The following is a 23,198-nucleotide window of genomic DNA, read 5'->3' as shown; positions in this document are numbered from 1 at the left end:
AATGATTGAAAGAGGGTTAAAAGTTTAGGCAATAAAATGTCTGAAAAGTGCAGATAAAATTCCACAGGAAAGCCGTCAGGGCCAGGGGTTTTGCCTTTAGTAAGAGAGGTCAAGGCTTTAGAGAGTTCATGTAATGAGAGATCAAGTTCAAGATCCGGAAAATTAAGATGAGAATTAGACGGTTTAGGAAGATTCTCAAAATAACTCTGAATAAGAGAAGGAGTGGGAGGACACTCTGGGGTGTAAAGTTGCTGATAAAACAATTGAAATTGCTCAAGGATTTCCTTGTCTTTATGGAGAAGAGTGCCGGCAGAAGAGTAAATAGAGTCAATAAGAGTGCGTTCCTTACGGGATTTAAGATAGTTAGCCAAGAGTTTACCAGATTTATTACGACCTCCATAGTACCTTGCACTACTGCGAAGAAGAACCGAAGAAGCATTGTCCGTAGTTAATTTATTGAATTCCAGCTTTGCTCGTAAGAGATCCGGTGACATAAATTTATCTCAAGAGGTGTAAAACTGGTGCTCCAAAAATTTTATATGGGCCAGGGAGGATTTCCGCTTTTGAATAAACTGTTTCTTTTTCCGAGAGACAAAGTCAATAATGAATCCCCTTGCAGAGGCTTTAAAGGAGTCCCAAAGAGTATGGGAAGAAATACTAGGATCAGAGTTGAAAAGAAAGAATTCCTCAACAAAAGAGTGAAAAGAGGAAGAGAAATTGGGATCAGTAAGAAGTGAGCTATTAAAGCGCCACCGGGAGGGTTTAGGACGCGGTGGGAGTAGGTCGAAATCCATTACAATGGGAGCGTGGTCCGAAATGACAATAGGTTCAATGGAAGAAGACAACACATTCTGAGATAAAGATTTAGAGAGAAAAATATAGTCAAGGCGAGAAAAAGATGAGTGAGGAGGAGAGAAGAAAGAGTAGTCCAACGTGTCAGGGTGTGCAAGACGCCAAGAGTCAATAAGGTGTGATTGTGAAATGGTATTAAGAAATTGTTTGTGAGGTTTGTGTGGTGTGAAACGGACTGTGGATTTACGGTCAAGGAACGGGTCAACAATCTGGTTGCAATCGCCACCAAAAATAAATGATACATCCTTATATTGGATACATTTCTTTGTAATTAAAGGCCAAAAAGAACAATCTGCTTGTACAGGTCCATAGACATTGAAAACAGTTAAAGGAATAGAGTTCAGTAGTAATTTGGCTAATATCCAACGACCTTCAGTGTCCGTCTCCTGAGACAGAACCGTACATTTAAGCCTTTTGTGACAAAGAATAGCAACTCCATTCTTTTTGTTGTCAGAGGGTGAAAATAAAACTGTACCCACCCAACTTCTTTTTAACTTGAGAGATTCAACATCATTAAGGTGGGTTTCTTGCAAGAGAACTATATCTGGGTTATAGGAAGCTAAATGGGAAAGAACTCTCTGCCGCTTAATAGGATTAATGAAACCTTTTACATTCCAGGTAACAACTTTGAATTAACAAATAACATAGAATCAAATAGGACAGAAAAAGTGAAAAAGAAGCATGTGCAAAAGACAAGCCGAAAAAGAGAAAAATATGAGGAATATCGATAAAGTAGGTTGAAAAAGAGAAGTGAGGGGTAAAGAGAAATGAAGGAGAACCGGAATTGATCAACCAGTAAAGGGGAGAGAAAAGGAAGAAGGAAACAGAAAAAGAAAGAGATTACAAGGAGAGACAGTACATATCCCAAAGGGATGACTGAAGTAAACATACCTGAGGGGAGTACGAAATAGGACAATGGGGAAATGGCGACACTCAACGAGACAGATCCCCCAAGACGGGAGACCAGACCGGATCGCACCGGGACAAAGAACATAACCGAAGAGCCAGGTGGAGAGGAAGTCGGTCCATCTAGATAAATAAATAAAGAATGAGTAACATTTGAGAACATGAAGACATACTATGACGATCAAAGGGTGAGAATTCAAGAGCGACACACAATAGAAAGAAATGAGGAAGCGGAGAACAGAGAAGTCAAAAAGGATTACTGAAGGACAAAATCTAGACACAATTATTAAACAAAGGATAGAAGGAATTTGAAGTCAGATACAAGGGTATTAGGAAAAGCGTGATTTTACAATCTAATACTAAAAGACTAGTAAATGGAAACAAAGATAGAAACAAAAATGGATGACCTGTAAGGGAAGCAAAAGTTAGACATATTCAGGAAATCTGCAGGAATAAGAAACAGTTAAACAATCAGCCACAGGAAGAGGAAGAGGTCTCCATAGCAGAATTAGAACGAATATGAATGAAGTTTTTGAGTTCAGCAGGATCCTGGAAGGTCCATGTCTGATTTTGGTGCGTAACTTTGAAAGTTCATGGGTGGAACAAACCATATCTAGCACCAAGAGACCTCAAAGGAGCTCGTAGAGATAAAAATTCCTTCCGACGAGAGGCAGTAGCGTTTGACACGTCTTGAGAAAGAAACACTCTCTGACCCAACCAGGAGACCTGACGCTTGGCCCTGGACGCTGAGAGAACGGAGAGAAGATCTGTGAATTTCAAAAAAAGAATAATGACTCCCCTTGGCTTGGTTGATGTGGATGAGCGAGGACCAAGTCTATGGGCTCTCTGAATATTAAGAGAGGTGGTGGACGGCATATCCAAAAGCTTCTGAAGAAAGGAGGAGAAAAAGAGCACAGGATCGTCCCCCTCCAAAGACTCCGGCAAACCATAAATACGAAGGTTATTCCTCCTATTTCTGTTTTCCAATTCCTCCGTATGCTGTTGAAGCGCCAAAACAGATTTTTCCAAAGAGGAGACCCGCTGGGATGTAGATTGAAGATCCGAAATCTGTCGCTCCACAGATGTCACTCTGTTATCCATGGACGACCATTTCTCTTCAAGAAACTGCATTTTATTGTTGGTCTCCTCTACAAACGGCCGAAGAGCTCGAATTTCCTCTAAAAGCATCTCCATGGAAATAGGGGATGGCGGCTTCTCTGATGAGGAGGAGTCTTGTTTGAGACGCTTAGAAGATGTTGACGGAGGCGAAGATTTGCTTAAAAGCGGCTGTGCTGAGGAGGAACGAGGGAGAGCTACTCCCGCCATTGGTGTTGCTTTGGGAGAAGAGTCCACTGTTGAATGAGGTGAAGACGTTGTCACAGGAGAGCTCCCCGAAGGAATAAAGACAAATTTTGGGTTGCGTAACTTGCCCATAGAAAGCCAATCCCAAATAACCATGCAGTAAGTAAGAAGACGACTGTAGAGGGAGACCAGAATATGAAGGCGTCCACTCACATATAATGCGACAACAATGACCATAGGAGAGCATGGGGAGTGACTAAAGAAACATTCCAAGAACAGTCAAGGTAGTCCATGTACACTAGGAAAGAAAAAAGCGACATCTGATGCGAAGAAAATTGCTGAGGGAACGATGTCCGAAGACCTGAGCAGAATAAGATAACCACATAGGGGCGGGCAAGAGCAGGTCTATACGAAAATGAAGAGTGCATAATTAGTGTCCAACCACTTCATGGACGTTCCCGTCAGAGGTAATGTTGAACGTAACCAAAGGGGAGACAAAAGCATAGTACGAAATCCACAGTTGGAGGATTACCTCATTCCGGTAATGTGAAGCAGCATAAGCAATAAGGCAGCCATAGGGCAAGTCAGTGTCCAAAAAGAGGGTATATTAGCATCCAGGCGGCAAAGAACACCAAAAAAAGGCTATGTGAGGCAAATGAAGGCAAGCTGGTAACAAGCGCGAGCATCGCGCATTAAACAAAATGGCGGCCGCTCTGAGGAGAGAACGATCGCGGTAAAAAAAGAGGCAGTCCGGCCATGAAAATGAGGCAAAAAGCGCTCACCAGAAGCACGCTGCATTCCAAAGGCAGAATCCGATGTCCGAAGTGCTTGTCATCCTCTTCGGAACGGAACCGGCATGAAAGAAAAGCTCCGGTGCGCCGGAGGTCCCGCGTCAGGCGGCCATCTTAATCGGCGTCGTGACCACGCCCCCTCTTTACATTCGTTTTTTAGCGCTGCTTTGGGCCCCACTGTCTTCTCAGTGCTTTCCAAAACACTCACTCATTGACAGAGGGGCAGGCCTCTCTCACTGTCAGATTCCGCCCCCAATCTTTATTTATTATCTACTGATGGGTCATAAAGAGACAATATTCGATGCACGGCTTGTAGAATAATGCCAGTTAACGTGTGTATATAATAAAAGATAATATCTGGCTGCAACCAGCGGATTTGGCCAGGTCAGGGGAAGCCTTGTGTGATTTATGTGCGGGGGAGAGGATGAGAGGCTTAGGATGTGTGAGGAGCAATTTAATGGGAGATTAATTACAGCGGCATGCGGAAGACCTATGAAATATTCCTCTGTCCCAGAAAGAAAATTAACAAAGGGAGCTGTCTTGATACCACGGAAATTGTGACCCTCAAGATGTACATGTCTGCAGTAGCTGCATTAACCTATTAAGCATCTTATGGTCTGCAGGTTAAACACAGATCTCTGCTACATTTGTATTAACCAACTGAACAACCTTATTCAGATTTGAAAATGTGACCCGTAGGATATACATATCTCCGCAGGTTACACCCATTTTCCCGCAAGCTAGTTTGCCCTCAGAAAACTATTTTACTTCAGATTACACTCGGATCTCTGCCTCAGGTGCTGTAGTCTTCTGAGCTCTCTTACTAGTATTAAAGTCTGTGACCAAGTGCCTCTTATACATTGATCTATATTAGGCGCTAACATCCGCAGGCCAGCCTCCTAGGCCAAGACATGTGACACAAGATAAACCGAGCTCTAGGGAGGGGGGTGAACAAGCTTCTCAATGAGCGGAAGACTTCCTTTAAAAAAAATAAAAATATTGGGTGCAAATCAAAAACACGCATTGTCAAAGACGATAGGTTTCACCTATGTGAAATCCATTGACTTTGTCAATGTTTTTTTGATTACATGTTGCATAGGCAAACCCGATTGGCTTTGCCAATGCTGGTTATATTTTGGTGTTGTGACTCTTAGACAAAGTCAGTAAGTATGCCTTACATAAAATAATACCCCTGAAACTACACCATCACTTAGACTGTAGGGTTTGGATGCAGGACAGGGGCTGGTCGCTGGATGCCGAGGGAGATGGGCACTGAATCCACACACATCACAAACACAGAATCTAATAGTTCTAATGTGCTCCTTGATTAATTCCTTGATGCCAAGGAGTCAGATTGCTGTATATGCATTTGCTGGCTGCAAACCCTTCCTTTTTCCACCGGACCTTCTTAGGTGTGGCTGCCAGGCACCAAGTCCAAGGGTGGATAGCCTGAAGAGACTCCTCCTCATTGGTGTCTATGGAGAGCAGCCTCATCCCTGGATGCCCTGTTGTGTCCATGTTGTACTGTCCAAGTGAGCAGCCGAGCAAGGCCAGCATGCCAGGATCAATGTGCAACTGGTGCACATTTCTGTTGGCGAGAGCCACAGAGCCTAGCACGAAAATCTTTTAGTTGGGGAATGTTTAGAGTAGCGCCTGGTTGCAGTACTCTGGAGCAATCAGGACGACTTTGAAGTTGCCCACCTCATGGCCACGCTCCTTGACTTGATTTATTTTATTCAATCTTAATGTAAGGTTGTTATTCTTTTCAACATGAAATATGAGTAGCTGCATTCCGACCATTTCACCACTATCTATATAATGTTGTTTGTACGTTCACGTGCCTTTTAATAGCATCAATTGCATTGCTGCTTTTTGGTCCTTGGTCCACTTGTTTATTGATTAGATTTAGGTTGCTTTGTCTGGTTCAGCTGTTTCTTAATGCTCAAATATTCTACATGTGAGAGCTGGACATGTTAACCAATACTTTAGTCAGTCAGAATAATGAAGCGAGTTACCACTTGTTCTGTACATTATTTACGTATGCCCCTTGTTTTCCAGTTCTTTGAATATACATCACATAATGAAATACGCTACAATACTCGCCAGCCTGAAGCCTGTGCAGCCGTGGATCCTGGGACGGATTATCTCACTATGTATCTGTGTCGAGAAAATGGGAAGAGTGTTCCTGATAATCAGAAAATCATTCTTAGAGAGGTATTTCATTTATTTCTGTAGTCGTGTTTTCGGTGTCTGGTTGTTTCTAACAGAAAGAACACTTTCACGGATGCTAATTTATTTCCAATATCATTCCATTTTTGGTAGCCAATATGACCAGGCGCATAAGAATGAATGTTTGAAAAATGTGTGATTCTGTCTCAAAGTGAGCTTTGGTAGGCCTGCAGGTGTGCCCTTGACATAGACAACAAAAAAGACTAATTACATTTACAAATTAGCCACTGAGTGATTTGCGTGTTTTTTTCTCAAACAGACTTTTATTGGTTTTCTGAAAAGCCATACATACAGCCCCGTGGGCATCACGAAAAAATAGTTGGGAAGGCGATATGCATTACAATTATATACATTAGCATTCCTGCCGTCCTCCCAGGGCTGGCTGCAAGCTAAGAGTCTCTTCAAGGGATCCCAGGAGCACACCACTGGTCCCCAGCCATCCTCCCACAGGTAGCCCGGCATACAGCTCAATTCATCTCTATGCATGTTCCAGTCCAATAATGTAAATCTAAATAGAGAACTCCCAATACCCTTCCCTCCCTCCCGGTTCCTAAACACTCCAACAAAAAAAACCCCACCCCAACCACCCTCCCAAACATGCCGCTGGCCACTAAAATACTCAGGGAGTCAATCAGGGCTCCTGCACCACCCATCAGAATCCCTGACTCGCAGGTCTCAACCTATGGCAGACCAGGAACATTGGGGGAAAGTCCCTGTCAGGCTCCTATTGGTCTCACCATGTCCTTCCTCCCTCAGGTGGGGGCCTCTCAAGTAGTCTGTGCGCCCTCCCCCTCATCAAGTGCACTCTCGTCATCTGCAGGACGTTTAGCCAGTTCCACGAGTGCCACCCACGCCCGAGCCATTTCCAGCGATTTCTCGCTCCCATTACGCCTGGCCATGCATAATCTATAGTTCTTTTCACTCTCTGCCCACTTCACAAGCTCCCTATGCCAGTGTGCTAGAGTAGGTCCCTGTCTCGCCTTCCAGTGGGTAGTAAGTTCTCTTTTGGCCAGGACCAACCCCAAATCAATGAACTTGTTGGTACTGAGTGATTTGCATGTAATCTTAAATATACACCGGGAAAATAAAATTTACATTTTAGGTTTAAATACCCAGGTGTTTATCAATCGTGTTTGGTAAAAAGCATCCTAGTATCGTTAACAGAACAAACAGCACCACAAATGTATCAGAATCTGTTAGGGGTCGTTTGGTGCGGCAGTCCTTTGTAAAAACATTGCATTGGCATTGTGCTTCGAATTCTTCTGCCAATGCTGCGATTTGATGCTATTATCTGTAAATATATTTTTCCTACAGATTTCATGGCTGTTTGCCAATATTTGCTCTAGCATGTTTGCTGTAACTTTGTTAGCCCATTGTCTTTTATTGTTTTTATTTGCTTTCATGCTTTAAAACATGCGGTGTAACTATACCTTATAAGCAGTAATAACATTGCAAGAAAATGGATGATTGACTGTTGCTAAATGCCTTCATTACAAGCAGCCCAGTGGTAAGGCGCTGTTAGGGGACCAAGACCTGTTTCATTGAGTATTCCCACTCTCTGGGGAGATGGTAAGCAGTAAACCACGATTAAATTACTCTAACTGACCATCCAGTGGTCAATGAAGGTGCACTATGACTGGAAGATGTGAAGAATGTAGTGTGGGGGGATATGTAACTTCACCGCGAGGTGAGCAAGGAAACAATTCCTTTTTGTTTAGTTACCCTCACACACCCTAGTGGTGTCATGCTTCATCATCGGGTTACCCCGACGCCTATAAGTCGGGGTGGGCTCGACCACAGTGTTGGGAGCTCTTTGGAGAAGTTAAGGACCAGGGGGGAGCTGAAAGATTAAAATACCTCAGACAGATCCCCAGTTTCCCTTTATTTTTGGGTCTGCCTGGGTTATTAAAAATACTTTGAAAACGGGTCTAGTGGGAGTATTATGGTCCTAAGACCCTAGTGCCAACATGTTTCAGCCCGTAAGCGGCCGTAAAGGTGCTGGTCTTTCTTCAGGGCAAAGGTCGGCCTCCCTGGGGGGCAGAGAGATGGAAATCCCTATCCTGTCCGTGAATCAAGGGCAGAGTAGCTGCTCCTTGTATGTGTGACAGATAATTAATCTATCATGCGTAGTACTCCATCTGTAAAGAGAACAAAGAACAACAACATACAAATGTATGAGCACATAGTGGTAGTTCCAAAATGCTGTTTCCCATATACGTGCTTTGGAAAAAGACTGAGTCCACATGTGCCCAGTGACTCTGTGACATAGTGGTGTTCTACCTTTTCCAAACATGTGCCACTCGCATCTGTATCTGTACATAATATTGCTACGTGACAGATTATCGTGTGGTGGCGATTTTGCTCGCATACTGACAATAAGTTCATGCCAGATGGTGCGTGTTACCAAAGTAAAAGTCTCTGTATCTCAATCTCATTCATCACCCATTCCGTATCCATAGTGAAGATTTTATATATAGCTATATGTGATTGCCGTCACAAACATTCTTTAAATACAATGTACACAAACATATGATCTTACCCAAACTTTGGAGAGTCACCGTATCTCAGGGGACCGTGAGGCTTGTAGGGGTAGCTCTGTAGTCAGACCCTGTAGTTTGTCCCCCGTGGGGAGAGAGGAAGTTTAAAAGTCTAATGTAAGGGAAATGCTCTAAGGGACGCCTCCAGTAGCGGCGCTCCATATGAGGGGAAACTTGATGACAATCCGCATCCCTACATTCTTGCCCAACACTTACTTCATCAAGAGTCCTGCCCCGCCTGTTAACCTGCTTGGTTTCGGTTCCCGGCTTGTGCAAGACAGTGTCGGCGATCGGAGTATTTGTACTTCCGCATCGCGCGCGAAATTGCTTGTTGATTCTCAATGACGCCTGACGTCATCGCGTCGTGGATGCGGAGTGCACGTTACACTGGGTTCATAGGAAATGTAGTTGTGTGTATCTGTGCCCGTAAACAACGGTAGTTCCTTATTAGAATCATGACGTAGATGCGCTTTAAAAGTATAATAAATCGATGTCAAACGGCGCTAATATCAAGCATCCCCTCCTTAATTCATTAACAATGAGAGAGTAATTTATAGGTCAAGTGAAGTAAGGATGCTGAAAAACAATTGTCATGTCTTGGAGATGTTGAGGAATACAAGTGATGTAATTGGTAGTAATGTCCAACGTGTGATATCGCGTTGTGGAGACGTAGCGTGGAAACCTACGACGTCATGGGAGATGTAGTTATTAATGGCACAAGTCGTGACCAATTGTAATCCAGTGTTTCGGTTGCCAAGCGTGGGTGCCACTAGTTGCTAGGTACACATATCGATTAGGGCGTGTATCTACAACAAAAGAGGGCGATCTACTCATTAGAGGTCATGACTACTTGGAGATGTAGTGGCATTAGTGATGTTCACTGTAAGAGTAAATTATATCATTATCCGCCGAACGGGGTCTAGTTGTCATGAAAATGCCCAAATGGATGGAGAGAAAGGTCAATGGATGGTTCACCTATTTAGTTGACTCCAAGGTATGCAGGCATTGAGACCCCTCTCATGGGTCTTCAAACGATACACCCATCGCTGCTCTCGTTCAAGGAGTTTGCGCTGTAGGTTGTCAGTGCTTTTGACCTTCTCTATTATAGTCCATTTGATTTCTGTTTCTTTGTGCATTTTCTCTTTATAATGTGCTGTGAGTTTAGTCGCTGTCACCGCACGTCGTATCGTGCTCCTATGTTCGCTAATGTGAACTAAACTCACAGCACATTGTTGTAGATACACTCCCTAATCGATATGTGTACCTAGCAACTAGTGGCACCCACGCTTGGCAAACATAATATTCATTAAATATAGTCCCTATACTTTTTTGTTGCCTGCTAATTACAATCTCTTGTTCAACCGAAACACTGGATTACAATTGGTCACGACTTGTGCCATTAATAACTACATCTCCCATCACGTCGTAGGTTCCCACGCTACGTCTCCACAACGCCATATCATCACACGTTGGACATTACTACCAATTACATCACTTGTATTCCTCAACATCTCCAAGACATGAAAATTGTTTTACAGCATCCTTACTTCACTTGACCTATAAATTACTCTCTCATTGTTAATTAATTAAGGAGGGGATGCTTGATATTAGCGCCGTTTGGCATCGATTTATTATACTTTTAAAGCGCATCTACGTCATGATTCTAATAAGGAACTACCGTTGTTTACGGGCACAGACACACACAACTACATTTCCCATGAGCCCAGTGTAATGTGCGCTCCGCATCCACGACGCGATGACGTCACACGTCAGGCGTCATTGAGAATCAACAAGCAATTTCGCGCGCGATGCGGAAGTACAAATACACCGATCTCCGACATAGTCTTGCACAAGCCGGGAACCGAAACCAAGCAGGTTAACAGGCGGGGCAGGACTCTTGACGAAGTAAGTGTTGGGCGAGAATGTAGGGATGCGGGTTGTCATCAAGTTTCCCATCATATGGAGCACCGCTACTGGAGGCGTCCCTTAGAGCATTTCCCTTAGATTAGACTTTTAAACTTCTTCTCTCCCAACGGGGGACAAACTACAGGGTCTGACTACAGAGCTACCCCTACAAGCCTCACGGTCCCCTGAGATAGGGTGACTCTCCAAAGTTTGGGTAAGATCATATGTTTGTGTACATTGTATTTAAAGAATGTTTGTGACGGCAATCACATATGACTATATATAAAATGAAAAACCAAAGGAAATGATGGACGGAGTGTTGAACAATGCAAGCACTCACCCCCAGTCAACTGATCTGGGCTTAATCCATCACCGTTCTTTAGCCCACTCTGCCACCCCAGTTCAGACATGACCATATGCAAATCAGTCTGACCCTGTGCCTCATGGGAACAGTCCAGCCCGAACTGCCAAGCCATGTCTTCCCTGGACCGGAAACAAGCTTCCTAGGACCGGTTTCTGGCATTTCAGCCGTCTTCAGCCAGGCTTCCTTGAATCCAGTGGCAAAGTGAGCAAGGGACTCACGTCTGAGCATACCCTGCCAACTTATGGCGAACAAAGCAAAAACCAAAGGAAATTATGGACGGAGTGTTGAACATTGCAAGCACTCACCCCCAGTCAACTGATCTGGGTTTAATCCATCACCGTTCTTTAGCCCACTCTGCCACCCCAGTTCAGACATGACCATATGCAAATCAGTCTGACCCTGTGCCTCATGGGAACAGTCCAGCCCGAACTCCCAAGCCATGTCTTCCCTGGACCGGAAACAAGCTTCCTAGGACCGGTTTCTGGAATTTCAGCCGTCTTCAGCCAGGCTTGCTTGAATCCAGTGGCAAAATGAGCAAGGGACTCACGTCTGAGCATACCCTGCCAACTTATGGCGAACAAAGAACTGGGGTGGCAGAGTGGGCTAAAGAATGGTGATGGATCAAACCCAGATCAGTTGACTGGGGGGGAGTGCTTGCAATGTTCAACACTCCGTCCATCATTTCCTTTGGTTTTTGCTTTGTTTGCCATAAGTTGACAGGGTATGCTCAGACGTGAGTCCCTTGCTCACTTTGCCACTGGATTCAAGCAAGCCTGGCTGAAGGCGGCTGAAATGCCAGAAACCGGTCCTAGGAAGCTTGTTTCCGGTCCAGGGAAGACATGGCTTGGCAGGTCGGGCTGGACTGTTCCCATGAGGCACAGGGTCAGACTGATTTGCATATGGCCATGTCAGAACTGGGGTGGCAGAGTGGGCTAAAGAATGGTGATGGATTAAACCCAGATCAGTTGACTGGGGGTGAGTGCTTGCAATGTTCAACACTCCGTCCATCATTTCCTTTGGTTTTTGCTTTGTTCGCCATAAGTTGGCAGGGTATGCTCAGACGTGAGTCCCTTGCTCACTTTGCCACTGAATTCAAGCAAGCCTTGCTGAAGACGGCTGAAATGCCAGAAACCGGTCCTAGGAAGCTTGTTTCCGGTCCAGGGAAGACATGGCTTGGCAGTTCGGGCTGGACTGTTCCCATGAGGCACAGGGTCAGACTGATTTGCATATGGCCATGTCAGAACTGGGATGGCAGAGTGGGCTAAAGAATGGTGATGGATTAAACCCAGATCAGTTGACTGGGGGTGAGTGCTTGCAATGTTCAACACTCCGTCCATCATTTCCTTTGGTTTTTGCTTTGTTCGCCATAAGTTGGCAGGGTATGCTCAGACGTGAGTCCCTTGCTCACTTTGCCACTGGATTCAAGCAAACCTGGCTGAAGACGGCTGAAATTCCAGAAACCGGTCCTAGGAAGCTTGTTTCCGGTCCAGGGAAGACATGGCTTGGCAGTTCGGGCTGGACTGTTCACATGAGGCACAGGGTCAGACTGATTTGTATATGGCCATGTCAGAACTGGGGTGGCAGAGTGGGCTAAAGAATGGTGATGGATTAAACCCAGATCAGTTGACTGTGGGTGAGTGCTTGCAATGTTCAACACTCCGTCCATCATTTCCTTTGGTTTTTGCTTTGTTCGCCATAAGTTGGCAGGGTATGCTCAGACGTGAGTCCCTTGCTCACTTTGCCACTGGATTCAAGCAAGCCTGGCTGAAGACGGCTGGAATGCCAGAAACCGGTCCTAGGAAGCTTGTTTCCGGTCCAGGGAAGACATGGCTTGGGAGTTCGGGCTGGACTGTTCTCATGAGGCACAGGGTCAGACTGATTTGCATATGGCCATGTCAGAACTGGGGTGGCAGAGTGGGTTAAAGAATGGTGATGGATTAAACCCAGATCAGTTGACTGGGGGTGAGTGCTTGCAATGTTCAACACTCCGTCCATCATTACCTTTGGTTTTTGCTTTATATATAAAATCTTCACTATGGATACGGAATGGGTGATGAATGAGATTGAGATACAGAGACTTTCACTTTGGTAACACGCACCATCTGGCAAGAACTTATTGTCAGTATGCGAGCAAAATCGCCACCACACGATAATCTGTCACGTAGCAATATTATGTACAGATACAGATGCAATTGGCACATGTTTGGAAAAGGTAGAACACCACTATGTCACAGAGTCAGTGGGCACATGTGGACTCGTTTTTTTTCCAAAGCACGTATATGGGAAGCAGCATTTTGGAACTACCACTATGTGCTCATACATTTGTATGTTGTTGTTCTTTGTTCTCTTTACAGATGGAGTACTACGCATGATAGATTAATTATCTGTCACACATAAAAGGAGCAGCTTCTCTGCCCTTGATTCACGGACAGGATAGGGAGTTCCCTCTCTCTGCCCACCAGGGAGGCCAACCTTTGCCCTGATGAAAGTCCAGGACCTTTACGGCCGCTTACAGACTGAAACATGTTGGCACTAGGGTCTTAGGACCATAATACTCCCACTAGACCCGTTTTTAAGTATTTTTAATAACCCAGGCAGACCCAACAATAAAGGGAAACTGGGGATCTGTCTGAGGTATTTTAATCTTTCAGCCCCCCCGGTCCTTAACTTCTCCAAAGAGCTCCCAACACTGTGGTCGAGCCCACCCGACTTATAGGCGTCGGGGTGACCCGATGATGAAGCATGACACCACTAGGGTGTGTGAGGGTAACTAAAAAAAAAGGAATTGTTTACTTGCTCCCCTCGCGTTGAAGTTACATATCCCCCCACACTACATTCTTCACATCTTCCCGTCGTAGTGCACCTTCGTTGACCACTGGATGGTCAGTTAGAGTAATTTAATCGTGGTTTACTGAATTAACTTGGGAGGTTTTACTCTGACCCAGAATCCTCTCAACCCTCCAGGCATTGAATTAACCCTTTCATTAGCCTTATTGTGTATACGAGATGGTAAGCAATCAGGCAGGAGATTCCATCTGTGACCTCCCCGAGGCCCCTTCATTGCCATAGTATAATACATAGGGTTGCTCGACGTGTTCAATTTGGACAATTCTTCATACTATTAAAATAATATTTTTACTTTTTAAACATTGCAAAGTTGACAGACCAATACTGGGGCTTTTCTCTGTCAGATATCTTGATTAAGTTAGCCAGTTATAAGAGCGACCAGTGCATAAAATGTCCTGTAATGAGTCCTTACATATTGCTAATTTTGACACTAAACTAAAGTTCAGAGAGATGAAGTTATTTGCTCATTAACATACAAGCGTTCATGTGGGAGAGTCGACAGTTAAAGCATAACAATACATACTAGACTCTTAAATCCACAATTGCCAAATTGCATCCTCCTCCCACTAACACTTGTTTATTAGACCGCAGCTAAGCGTTCAAATGTTTTTCACTGTGTGTTTATAAAGAGTTTTATACAATAAGCTTGTCAGGAGAGATTTCTTTCATGCATCATTGTGTTTCGGCGGGGGCGGCCTGGTCTGGGCAGGGGCTGGCCACACTTGAGCACAGGCATTGACTGTTGAAAAGAAACGCAGCTGCAGACTTCGTCTTTAATTATGGAAGCTTTGAAGCTGAAATGGACCAGGACATGCATGAGTCTCCTGTTGACCTGGGTTCAATGGCCATCTCTCTTATCTGTAAAATGTGTCTGTGCTTCATCTAGTTACAGCAAATTTGGTAAATCGTGGGTCTGGGTCTATGGGTCAGTAGTTGGTAATTAAGATTGCCTGTATGGCAGTGCTTAATTTGTAAAATAAGAAGTCCAGGTGCTCAAATGTTTGTCGGAGGCCACACCTACTTTTCCCCAGCTCCACCCACTTACTGTATTGGCTCCACACACATCCTCATCTGGCACTGCTAATAGTCAGAGGTAGTACCCTATCTGAATTTCAGCAAGGGAGCCTTCCTCATAGTAAAGTTTTTTTTTTTTTTTTTAAATTGTTTTTATTCGTCAATAAACACATATATTGCCGGCCCCTGTAACCCCAGAGGTATCGGCCCAAGCAGCGCACTAATCATGACATTGACATTTTTATCATAATAGGATACTTGGAATGCATTTCAGATGAAAACCAACTCCCCAACTCCCCCCCCACCTCCCGACTCCCTCCCCCCCGACCGCACCATACTGTATCCAACCAACAACAGCTTGAATGAGCATAAGCCGGACAGATCCAACCCCAGTCCCTGCGTGTACCCCCCTCCTCCGGGGGAACCTAGATGAGCCCCTCCTCCCGCTCCTCTGGAACTGGCTCCAGGGGGAGGCCCCTATAGTCTGCCCACCGCTTCCATATCTTGTAGTGTTTACGGGGGCACCCCCTAGCTGCAAAAATAGGGAGCTCCAGGCCCATATTAAAGTCCAAGCCCCTCTTCCACACATTTAGTGAGGGGGCAGCTGGAGCCTTCCATGCCCGGGCGATATCCCTCTTGGCCAGCGTGAGACCCAGCAGCAGTAAGTGTCTCTTGTATATGTTGCCACCAATATCCTCCATAATGTGCAAGAGTGTCAGCTTGGGGTCAGCAGGAAGATCCCAGCCCAATACCGCGGATAGGCAGGCCAACACCCCTCTCCAAAACCGAGACAATGACCCACCAAGCCACACCGTGTGGAAGAAGGAGCCCTCCTCCCGTCCACAGCGGAGACACTCCGGAGAGACAATCAAGCCCGCCCGCCACAACCTCCGCCTGGTAAAGTAAGCCCTATGCAGATATTTAAATTGTATAAGTCGGAGTCGGATAGCTATGGCCGCCCCCCGAGGCGAGGCCAGTGTATCCGTCCAGTCCGTCTCATCAAGGGGCCCAACATTGTCCTCCCATTTCCCTTTGAGCTGCTGGAGCGAAGGGGCGCTGTGGATAACGAGCGATTGATATATCTTGGAGATTTTCTTTTCTTGGAGGTCTCCCATAAAAAGCTTCGCCTCCACTGGGCTAAAGTCAGCTATGGAGTCTAACCCCACCAGGCTTGGGGAGAGTGCGTGGTGAAACTGTAGATATCTATAGAACTGCGTCCATGGCATGCTGAATTCCTGTTGAGGATCCTGGAAGGACTTCAGAACGCACCCCCGCACCACCTCACCTATGGTGGAGATGCCTATCCGATCCCACCCCTCAAACCCTGACAGGGCCGCCAACTGTGGTAGTCGCCCATTGTGCCACAATGGTGTCTCCCGCGTGAGCACACCCCACCACCCAATGCGCGTCAGCGCCTACCCGCAAATCCGAAAAACTACCTGCGTCACCGGTGGCAAGCGCGCCTGATGCACGGCGGAGTAAAGCAAGGTATGAAGTGTGTGCGGGGCCATGAGCCGCCGCTCCACTGCGTATGCCGGGTCCCCCCCCCTCCCCTACCACCACTCATTCAGAACCAGCAGGTGGGAAGCATGATAATATGAGAGCAGATCCGACGTTGCCAGACCCCAAGTATATGTTGAGAGGAAGCACGTCCGTAAGGCCACTCGCACCGCCCCCTGTACCCCCCCCCCCCCCACCCTCCCACAGAAACTGACCCAGAGTCGAATTCACCCGACGGAACCATTCCGGTGAGATCACATAGGGGTGATTCTGCAGCTGATACAGAAGATGAGGAAGAGCCACCATTTTAAAAATCGCAGACCGGCCAAAAATAGTGAGCGGCATGCGAGTCCATAATTTAATGTCTCGGCAAACCCGCTCCCACACGGGCACCACGTTTCGCCCCCAAGAAATCGACGGAGTAGGTGATAAGAATACCCCTAGATACTGAAGCTCCCCCTCCGCCATCCTCACCGAGGACGCCCACTCCTGCAATGGAGTCGAACCCCCCAGTACCCACAGTGTGGACTTCAGGGGATTCATAAAAAGACCCGACGTCTCCCCGAATATCTGCATGATACGGAATCATAGTAAAGTTTTGATAGGAGGTTCCCTTACCCTGTGAAAATTTTGAAAAAAGATTAAATCATATCATTTATTCACATGTGGAGAAGAGCAACATAGAATGTGCACTTGAGAACAGCATTGCTCAGCCAGTGTGCGATTAGATCACAAAAGATATTGCAAATTACATTAAGAACACTTTAATAAAAATACAGAAAGAAAAGGTAAACCTCTGATCACTAAAGGGTTCATCCAGCAAATACAGATGTTCTCCACAAAGCACAAAAAGGTCAGCAAAATATTTATTGTAAAATGTATGTGTAAATCCTATTTGCATGTTGGTAAACATTTTTCTTCATCAGAACATTCTCAACTTGTCAGTCGTAGCGTTGAGACACTCTTGCTCCAGGGCACTGGTTTTAAAAGAGGGAGGAGGCCAGGTGAGAACCGCAGTGATAAGTGACTAGTGACTGGTGATAGAAGGAAAGAGGATGGGAGGAGAGAGGAAGCTGATAAAGACCGGGGAGGAGAGGATGCTTGAGAAGAGAGAAAGACAGGAAGTAAGAGTTATGAAAAGATTTAAAAAGGGAGAACAAGGATGTTGGAGAGTGTGGGAAAATTGTTAGAGAAACAGAGAAAAAGAGATGGGGGCTGACACAGTGAGAGACGCTTGGCCGACATCTGTGCTATTGCTTTTATGTAACCAAGACGCACTGACCCGGATATGTTTGGGTGTACTTGTTTATATTTCTTCCCACTGAATTCAGTGGCTGGAGAGTAAGGTCCAGTATGGAAGGGGCACCTGGGACGCTGTGAAAGCGGTACTACAAGTGATATATGCACACCTCTGTAGTGCAAGATGGGGGCCGTTTTCAAATCGGCAGCTCCAGCCCAGACCCTGGTAGAAGGCTAGAACTTAACGATCATAAAACTAAGGAGGTAGGCAAAGGGTTAATGGGAATTAATGCAGTGGGTAGCTAAATAGTCAGGCGACGGGCACTACTGTGGTGTTTGCTCACATCACCAGTGTTCTAGGTAGTGTTTCAGGATCATGTTTCCGGTCCTACCCCGATATTGATTGAATTTAGTCTAATTACTGAAGTTAGGCCCTTGTTTGGTGACTGCTAGGAAAAGATAATTTTCTGGTTTCTTCAGAGAAAATATCGGTGGCGGCCCAGTTTGAGAATCAAAGCACTGCACACTTTACACCGCACTGCTTTTCAGACTCCACCGTGCCAGCTACAGAAAGCATTCTCCCAGGTGTATTTATTTCACACTCCCTCCCCACTTCTGGATTTTCGCTTGTGTTTCGGCCTGTTGCTCTTCTCTGACCCCCATTTCTGGTGAGAGTCATGAGCCCAAGAGGTCTGGGCTGTAAACCAAGTGTATGTACACGAAAGTAATTGGCAAATTAATTGTGCGCTGCTGTAGTCACCATTCAGGCGTGCCTTAAATTAAATCTTGGTTTCATTTCTTTTGTGATTGTTCTTCAATATCTTTCAATGAGGCACTTTAGCGGAGCTCAGGGCCTCGATAAAGTTTGTGGCTTCTAATCTCAGCAAACCGTGCTGTAGGCGTCTTGAGCTGAGGTTACCGCGCAAGTGAAATAATTAGTGTGCCTGCAGATAATTCTACTAGACACGTTGTCATCTCGAAGCTGTTACTTAACATTGTTCCAGTACCCCCTTGGGGAAAGATTTCCCTGTACCCCAGGCACGAATTGATCTCTCTTCAAGACTTTCGGCATCTTTATAGAGAGTTCGATCTCAAGCGCAAGTGATCAGCAACGCTGAGACAGCCTACCCATCACATACACAGACAGTTCTGGAGCTGCTGTGTTTAATCAAATGTTTAAGTGTCACGCGGTCTTCTTTAGCACCGTGGTCAGACCGAGGAGGCTGAAAGGGCTGGGTCCGGGCAGGGCCTTTAACTTAACCCCGTCCCGCCCTATCGTTATATAATATACAGCTAGGCCACGGCCCTGGGCATGGTCGAATTTTCAGATTGTGGAGCCGGAGCTACCACGGTGACCGTCGCACCACCATGCTTGGCTCAAGAAAAAAAATAGCACGTTGGTTTGGCAATAGGCTGTGCTCATTTACTTAGTACTTACGGTTTACTGGTGATGGGCGGCCGGGGCACTGCCTTTATTTAACTGATAGGCCTGGTGCTGCTGCCTGCCCTCGAGGCTCGATGTCGTCGGGCTGACCCAGCTGAACCGCTGATGACTCGTGGGGTGCGGGCGTGCCGGGGCTTGGTATTCTGAAAAAAAACTGTGCACGTTGCCTGCTGCACAGGCCCCTACCAAACCAAATCCAGCCCAATCGGAGTCCCTCCCGGCGCCCACTCACCAGCAACACTGAACTAAGGGCTGTGCCGCCAAAAGCAAATTTGCAATGCGCATGAGATATGGATATTGCATAAATAATGATGGTTGGACCATTAATGAATCAGATCATATGAATCTTGGCTCTCACAGCCGCAAAACTCTTCACTGGGACTCACTCGGGCGACAAACAAGTACAACACTTTCTGCTTGAGTCAGTGAGGTAAATATATCATCAATGCCATTTGTTGCAGCCCTGATAGGCTTTTGCCTTGGAATTGCCCTGATTGGTCATTGTGCTAGATGTTTGGGTTTTGAGGAGGGCCACCCTATGGGCATTATACTCTTCAGTCTTTCCGCTGTTTTTGATACAGTGAACCAAAGTCTGCAAGCAGCTGCTTTAGATTCCGGTTGCAAAATGCATCCAGCACTGTGCAATCTGCATTGCCCATAGATCCCTTTGAGTTGGAGCCCCAATGTCTGCATATCAAATTTTCCAGCAATGTTCCTGATCGTGTTTCTGCTCTGGGACTCTCTCTCTTTACCTCAGTTTAAACACATGTTTTGGAGGTGACCCCGCTGTAGTAGATTCTGCAGCATATTGCCCTTCAACTCTTGACCAATAAATCCACTTTCTGTTAGGCTTTCTCTATTTTTAATCAGGTCCTCTCATTGCTAGCCATAGTTAGGGTATTTTTGGTCTCTTTTTTTTTTTTTTTTTTCGTAGTCCTAAATCCAACATAGCGATATGCTTTTAGACTATGTATTAACTCTTTCCCTTCTGGAACAATTTTAAGGTACACATCAGTTTACCCAAATTGAATAAACCTGCGATTTACATAGATTTACAAAGGTGTGTTAAGAGATTAGAGATGTGGTACCAACTTCAGTAAATTGCGTGGCCTTATGTTGTAACACTGATCCTGATTTGAGCTTGAGTTAGCTACACACACCTCCATCCACTTTTTCTCCTAAGTTCTTTTTCCTAATGTCGGATATTCCAATATGTTCTTAGCCAAAAATAGGCCATTGATCAAGAGAACCTAAATTACTCTAGCACTGATAACCCTTTGTGCTAAACATACAGATTTTACTTAGAATATTGCAACAATGCAGCTCTTTCAATTTAAGATTATCTCTAAATTGGAATTCTTTAAGTACAAGTAAACTGATACTGTTTTTCTTTTTCAGGATGGTACTTTGTTCCATGTACAAACTCAGAAATGTATTCAAGCCGAGATGAAAGGTCACAATGGCAATCCAGCACCATTACTGCGACCCTGCAGCGACTCAGATGACCAAAAATGGGTTTTCAGTGAGAGAGACTGAGCCTAATGTTGCCTCTGAGAGACAAATTCTGTATTTTTAGATCACAGTCCAGTCGTACCATACAGGATTTATTTTTATAGATCTAATTTGTTGAATACAAATTTGCTATTTTTCTGTGACCCAAAGACTGTTGACCTCGGCGGATGTTATCTATACACACATCTGTCAAAATGTTATCACTGATTATTCATTTTAAAATTACTGCCGTTATAAAGCACTACCTCCTTGCCCTAGGCCTATCCACCATAGATTATGCAATTTTAGGGCGTTATTGCATAGAATGTGAAAGATGTTACATTGATGTTGTGGGGCAGTTTGCATTAGCATACATGCACTATGTGCCGTAAGTGGTATTTCAAAATCAAGAAATGAACAGTTGTGCCATATTTGAAAAACACCCACACATAAATTGAATCACCTATTTTAAAAATGTTTAACAGAAAGGCTCTCGGTTTCAAGTTAAATATTCACATTGATTGCAATTAGTGCACTTGCGTATTTTTTTAATCCTATATTTTTTTAAAACATTGTGAAAGGGACTGGAACTTACATTCACCGTGCTTAAAGGTGTGTTGTGTGGGTTTTTCAATTCTGTATAACACACTCACCAATGTGCCTCTTGTACGAATAACCTACATGAATATCCTGAACTCCTAACTCTATTCAAGCTTAAGAAGCACACACAACATACAGTTACTTAAAGAATTCCAAGTTTTACTTAGGCATTACTTTCTTGAATTCCACTTTGACTTACAAAATAGAAATTACAGAATAATATGTATATTTGATTTATTCTGGGCTGGTTTTTTCAGTATAAGAAGTCGTCATGCCTTTGATTAGGTGAGACATGGTTTACACAAATTTTAAATATTTCTTTATAATTCATGTTTAATCTGTTAAAATATGGGGAGGGTTAGTATCTTTAGTGGACTTTCTGGTAGAGTACATAAGAATATAACTATTTTTGATGCACAGTTCATTGGCGCTTATTTATTTAATATTTGGGAACAATGGCTTTTTTATATGTACTCAGTTATGGAAGTATGAGTGATTGTTTTAATATGCACTTTCAGAGTTTTCTATATTTTTGTGGGGCAGAATATTGTTGTAGGATGTAATAAAATTATTTTGAAGATGAGCAATTTCTCCTCTCTATTTTTATTAAAAGTGGTATTCGCATCCATTACAGATAGTCACTTATTTGTGAGATATGGTCACCTCTAATCTAGTGCCACCAACTGGTTAGCCAATAAGAAAAGCAGTGTTGCAAATCCTTTGATCAGTTTTTAGATATCCGGTATGTAGCCCATAAGTGCTTCAAGAGATGCTAAAAGGGATTTTTGGGTCAGTTTCAACTCCAGAATTACGAATAGCTTACCGAAAAAATTAGTTGAAAAATTACCTGTTACCAGACAGTACCCATCTACATTTAGGGCATTCTGCACCAGGGTATTGGGCAGGTATGGTAAGTACAATGTGGAAACATATTACTTAACAGCCTGTCTGCTGTATTAATAAAAATGGTTTCTCTGCGCAGCAGCATCCCTGATGTTCATCAGTGGGTATTTTTCTGAGGTCCTCCATCCTAATAACCGACACTGCAACTAGAGAGACCTGTCATGCACGGCTGTGGTGTATAACGGAGGCTCCCAAGAGCATATATTCGGATTGTATGACTAGAGATAATATTGTTTGTTCGGGTGTTGGAAAGTAAGCAGTATGAAATACGTAAAAATATTCTCTATGAAGTTGCCCCTTCCCTTATATTGGTTCAGTGACATATATAGGATAAACAAGTAAGGTATGGCTTGTTAGAAAAGGATACCTTTAATCTTCTGCTCCAGTGTCAGTGGGGTAGAGGAGTTATCCAGTTGGGCTGTAGCTGTAGAAAATACCTGGGACAGGATAGCTCTCCTCTCCTGGTAATGCCTAGTTGGTGACAGTGATCATGTTGAAAGTTTGAGTGCCTTTTGCAGCTTCCATGCCTTAAATAGATCTCTCTCAGCCTGGTGTGAGGGGCGATGATACCCAAATAATACTAATGGTGTTAGCTCAACAGGTCAAAACTGGTTCCAAAACCCTCAACCAAATGGAGAAAGAAAGATGTAAAACTGCATGGTAACCTAAGATAAAAAAGGACACGTCAAGGTGCCACCAAGAAATAAACAATGCAGATGCAAGCCATCATCTGCAGGGCTCGAAAAATCTGAAAAATGGTACTAGTCCTGCAGGTCTAGTACCTTGAAAAATCTCCTCGACCTAACAGTAACCTACCTGACCTCCGTCTCTGAAAGCGGAGCAAATGTGACAAGATAACAAGATTTAAAGGCATCTTTATTGCTCATTTGCTTTGTGAGCAATAAAAAGGCCTTTAAATCTTGTTATCTTGTCACGTTTTCTCCGTTTTCAAAGACAGAGGACAAAAGTTAGTATGTTTTCCTACTCGCCAGAAAGGGCAGTAGGACCTAAAAATAGCTCGACCTCATTAAATTTACCTCAAAAATGCGAGCGGTCGAGTGGATTTGTCAAGCCCTGATCTGTGTTGTCACCAGTGTTGTCACTAGGTGCATGAAATGATCTCAAACAAGCACCCCTTCTAGATCGATGTTATGCATGATTTGAAGACATTTCACCGAGCGGCAAACATGACACACTCTTGATGCCAGTTCTTGCCCGTGGTAATTGGTGTTTTTTTTTCTTCACAGAGGGGCACCTTCCCTCCTCGCAGCAGC

At 44.6% G+C, this 23,198-nt stretch overlaps 1 protein-coding gene across 2 annotated transcripts in view; it reads left to right on the top strand.

Annotated features, from left to right (window-relative positions):
- GALNT12 (polypeptide N-acetylgalactosaminyltransferase 12) overlaps nucleotides 1-21,604 on the top strand; it is a 668,716-nt gene extending 647,112 nt beyond the window's left edge. For both annotated transcript variants that reach the window (XM_085606792.1, XM_085606791.1), the window contains exons 9-10: nucleotides 5,910-6,065; nucleotides 20,329-21,604. In XM_085606792.1, the coding sequence (XP_085462918.1) occupies nucleotides 5,910-6,065; nucleotides 20,329-20,466 (294 nt within the window). In that variant the 3' untranslated portion in view covers nucleotides 20,467-21,604. The remainder of the gene's footprint in view (nucleotides 1-5,909; nucleotides 6,066-20,328) is intronic.
- The last annotated feature ends 1,594 nt before the right edge of the window (nucleotides 21,605-23,198 follow it).

This window comes from Triturus cristatus, chromosome 5_2 (genome assembly GCF_964204655.1).
Source record: "Triturus cristatus chromosome 5_2, aTriCri1.1, whole genome shotgun sequence".
NCBI classification, from domain to species: domain Eukaryota; kingdom Metazoa; phylum Chordata; class Amphibia; order Caudata; family Salamandridae; genus Triturus; species Triturus cristatus.
Note: the sequence above shows the minus strand (reverse complement) of the source record. Positions and strands in the feature narration are given on the sequence as shown.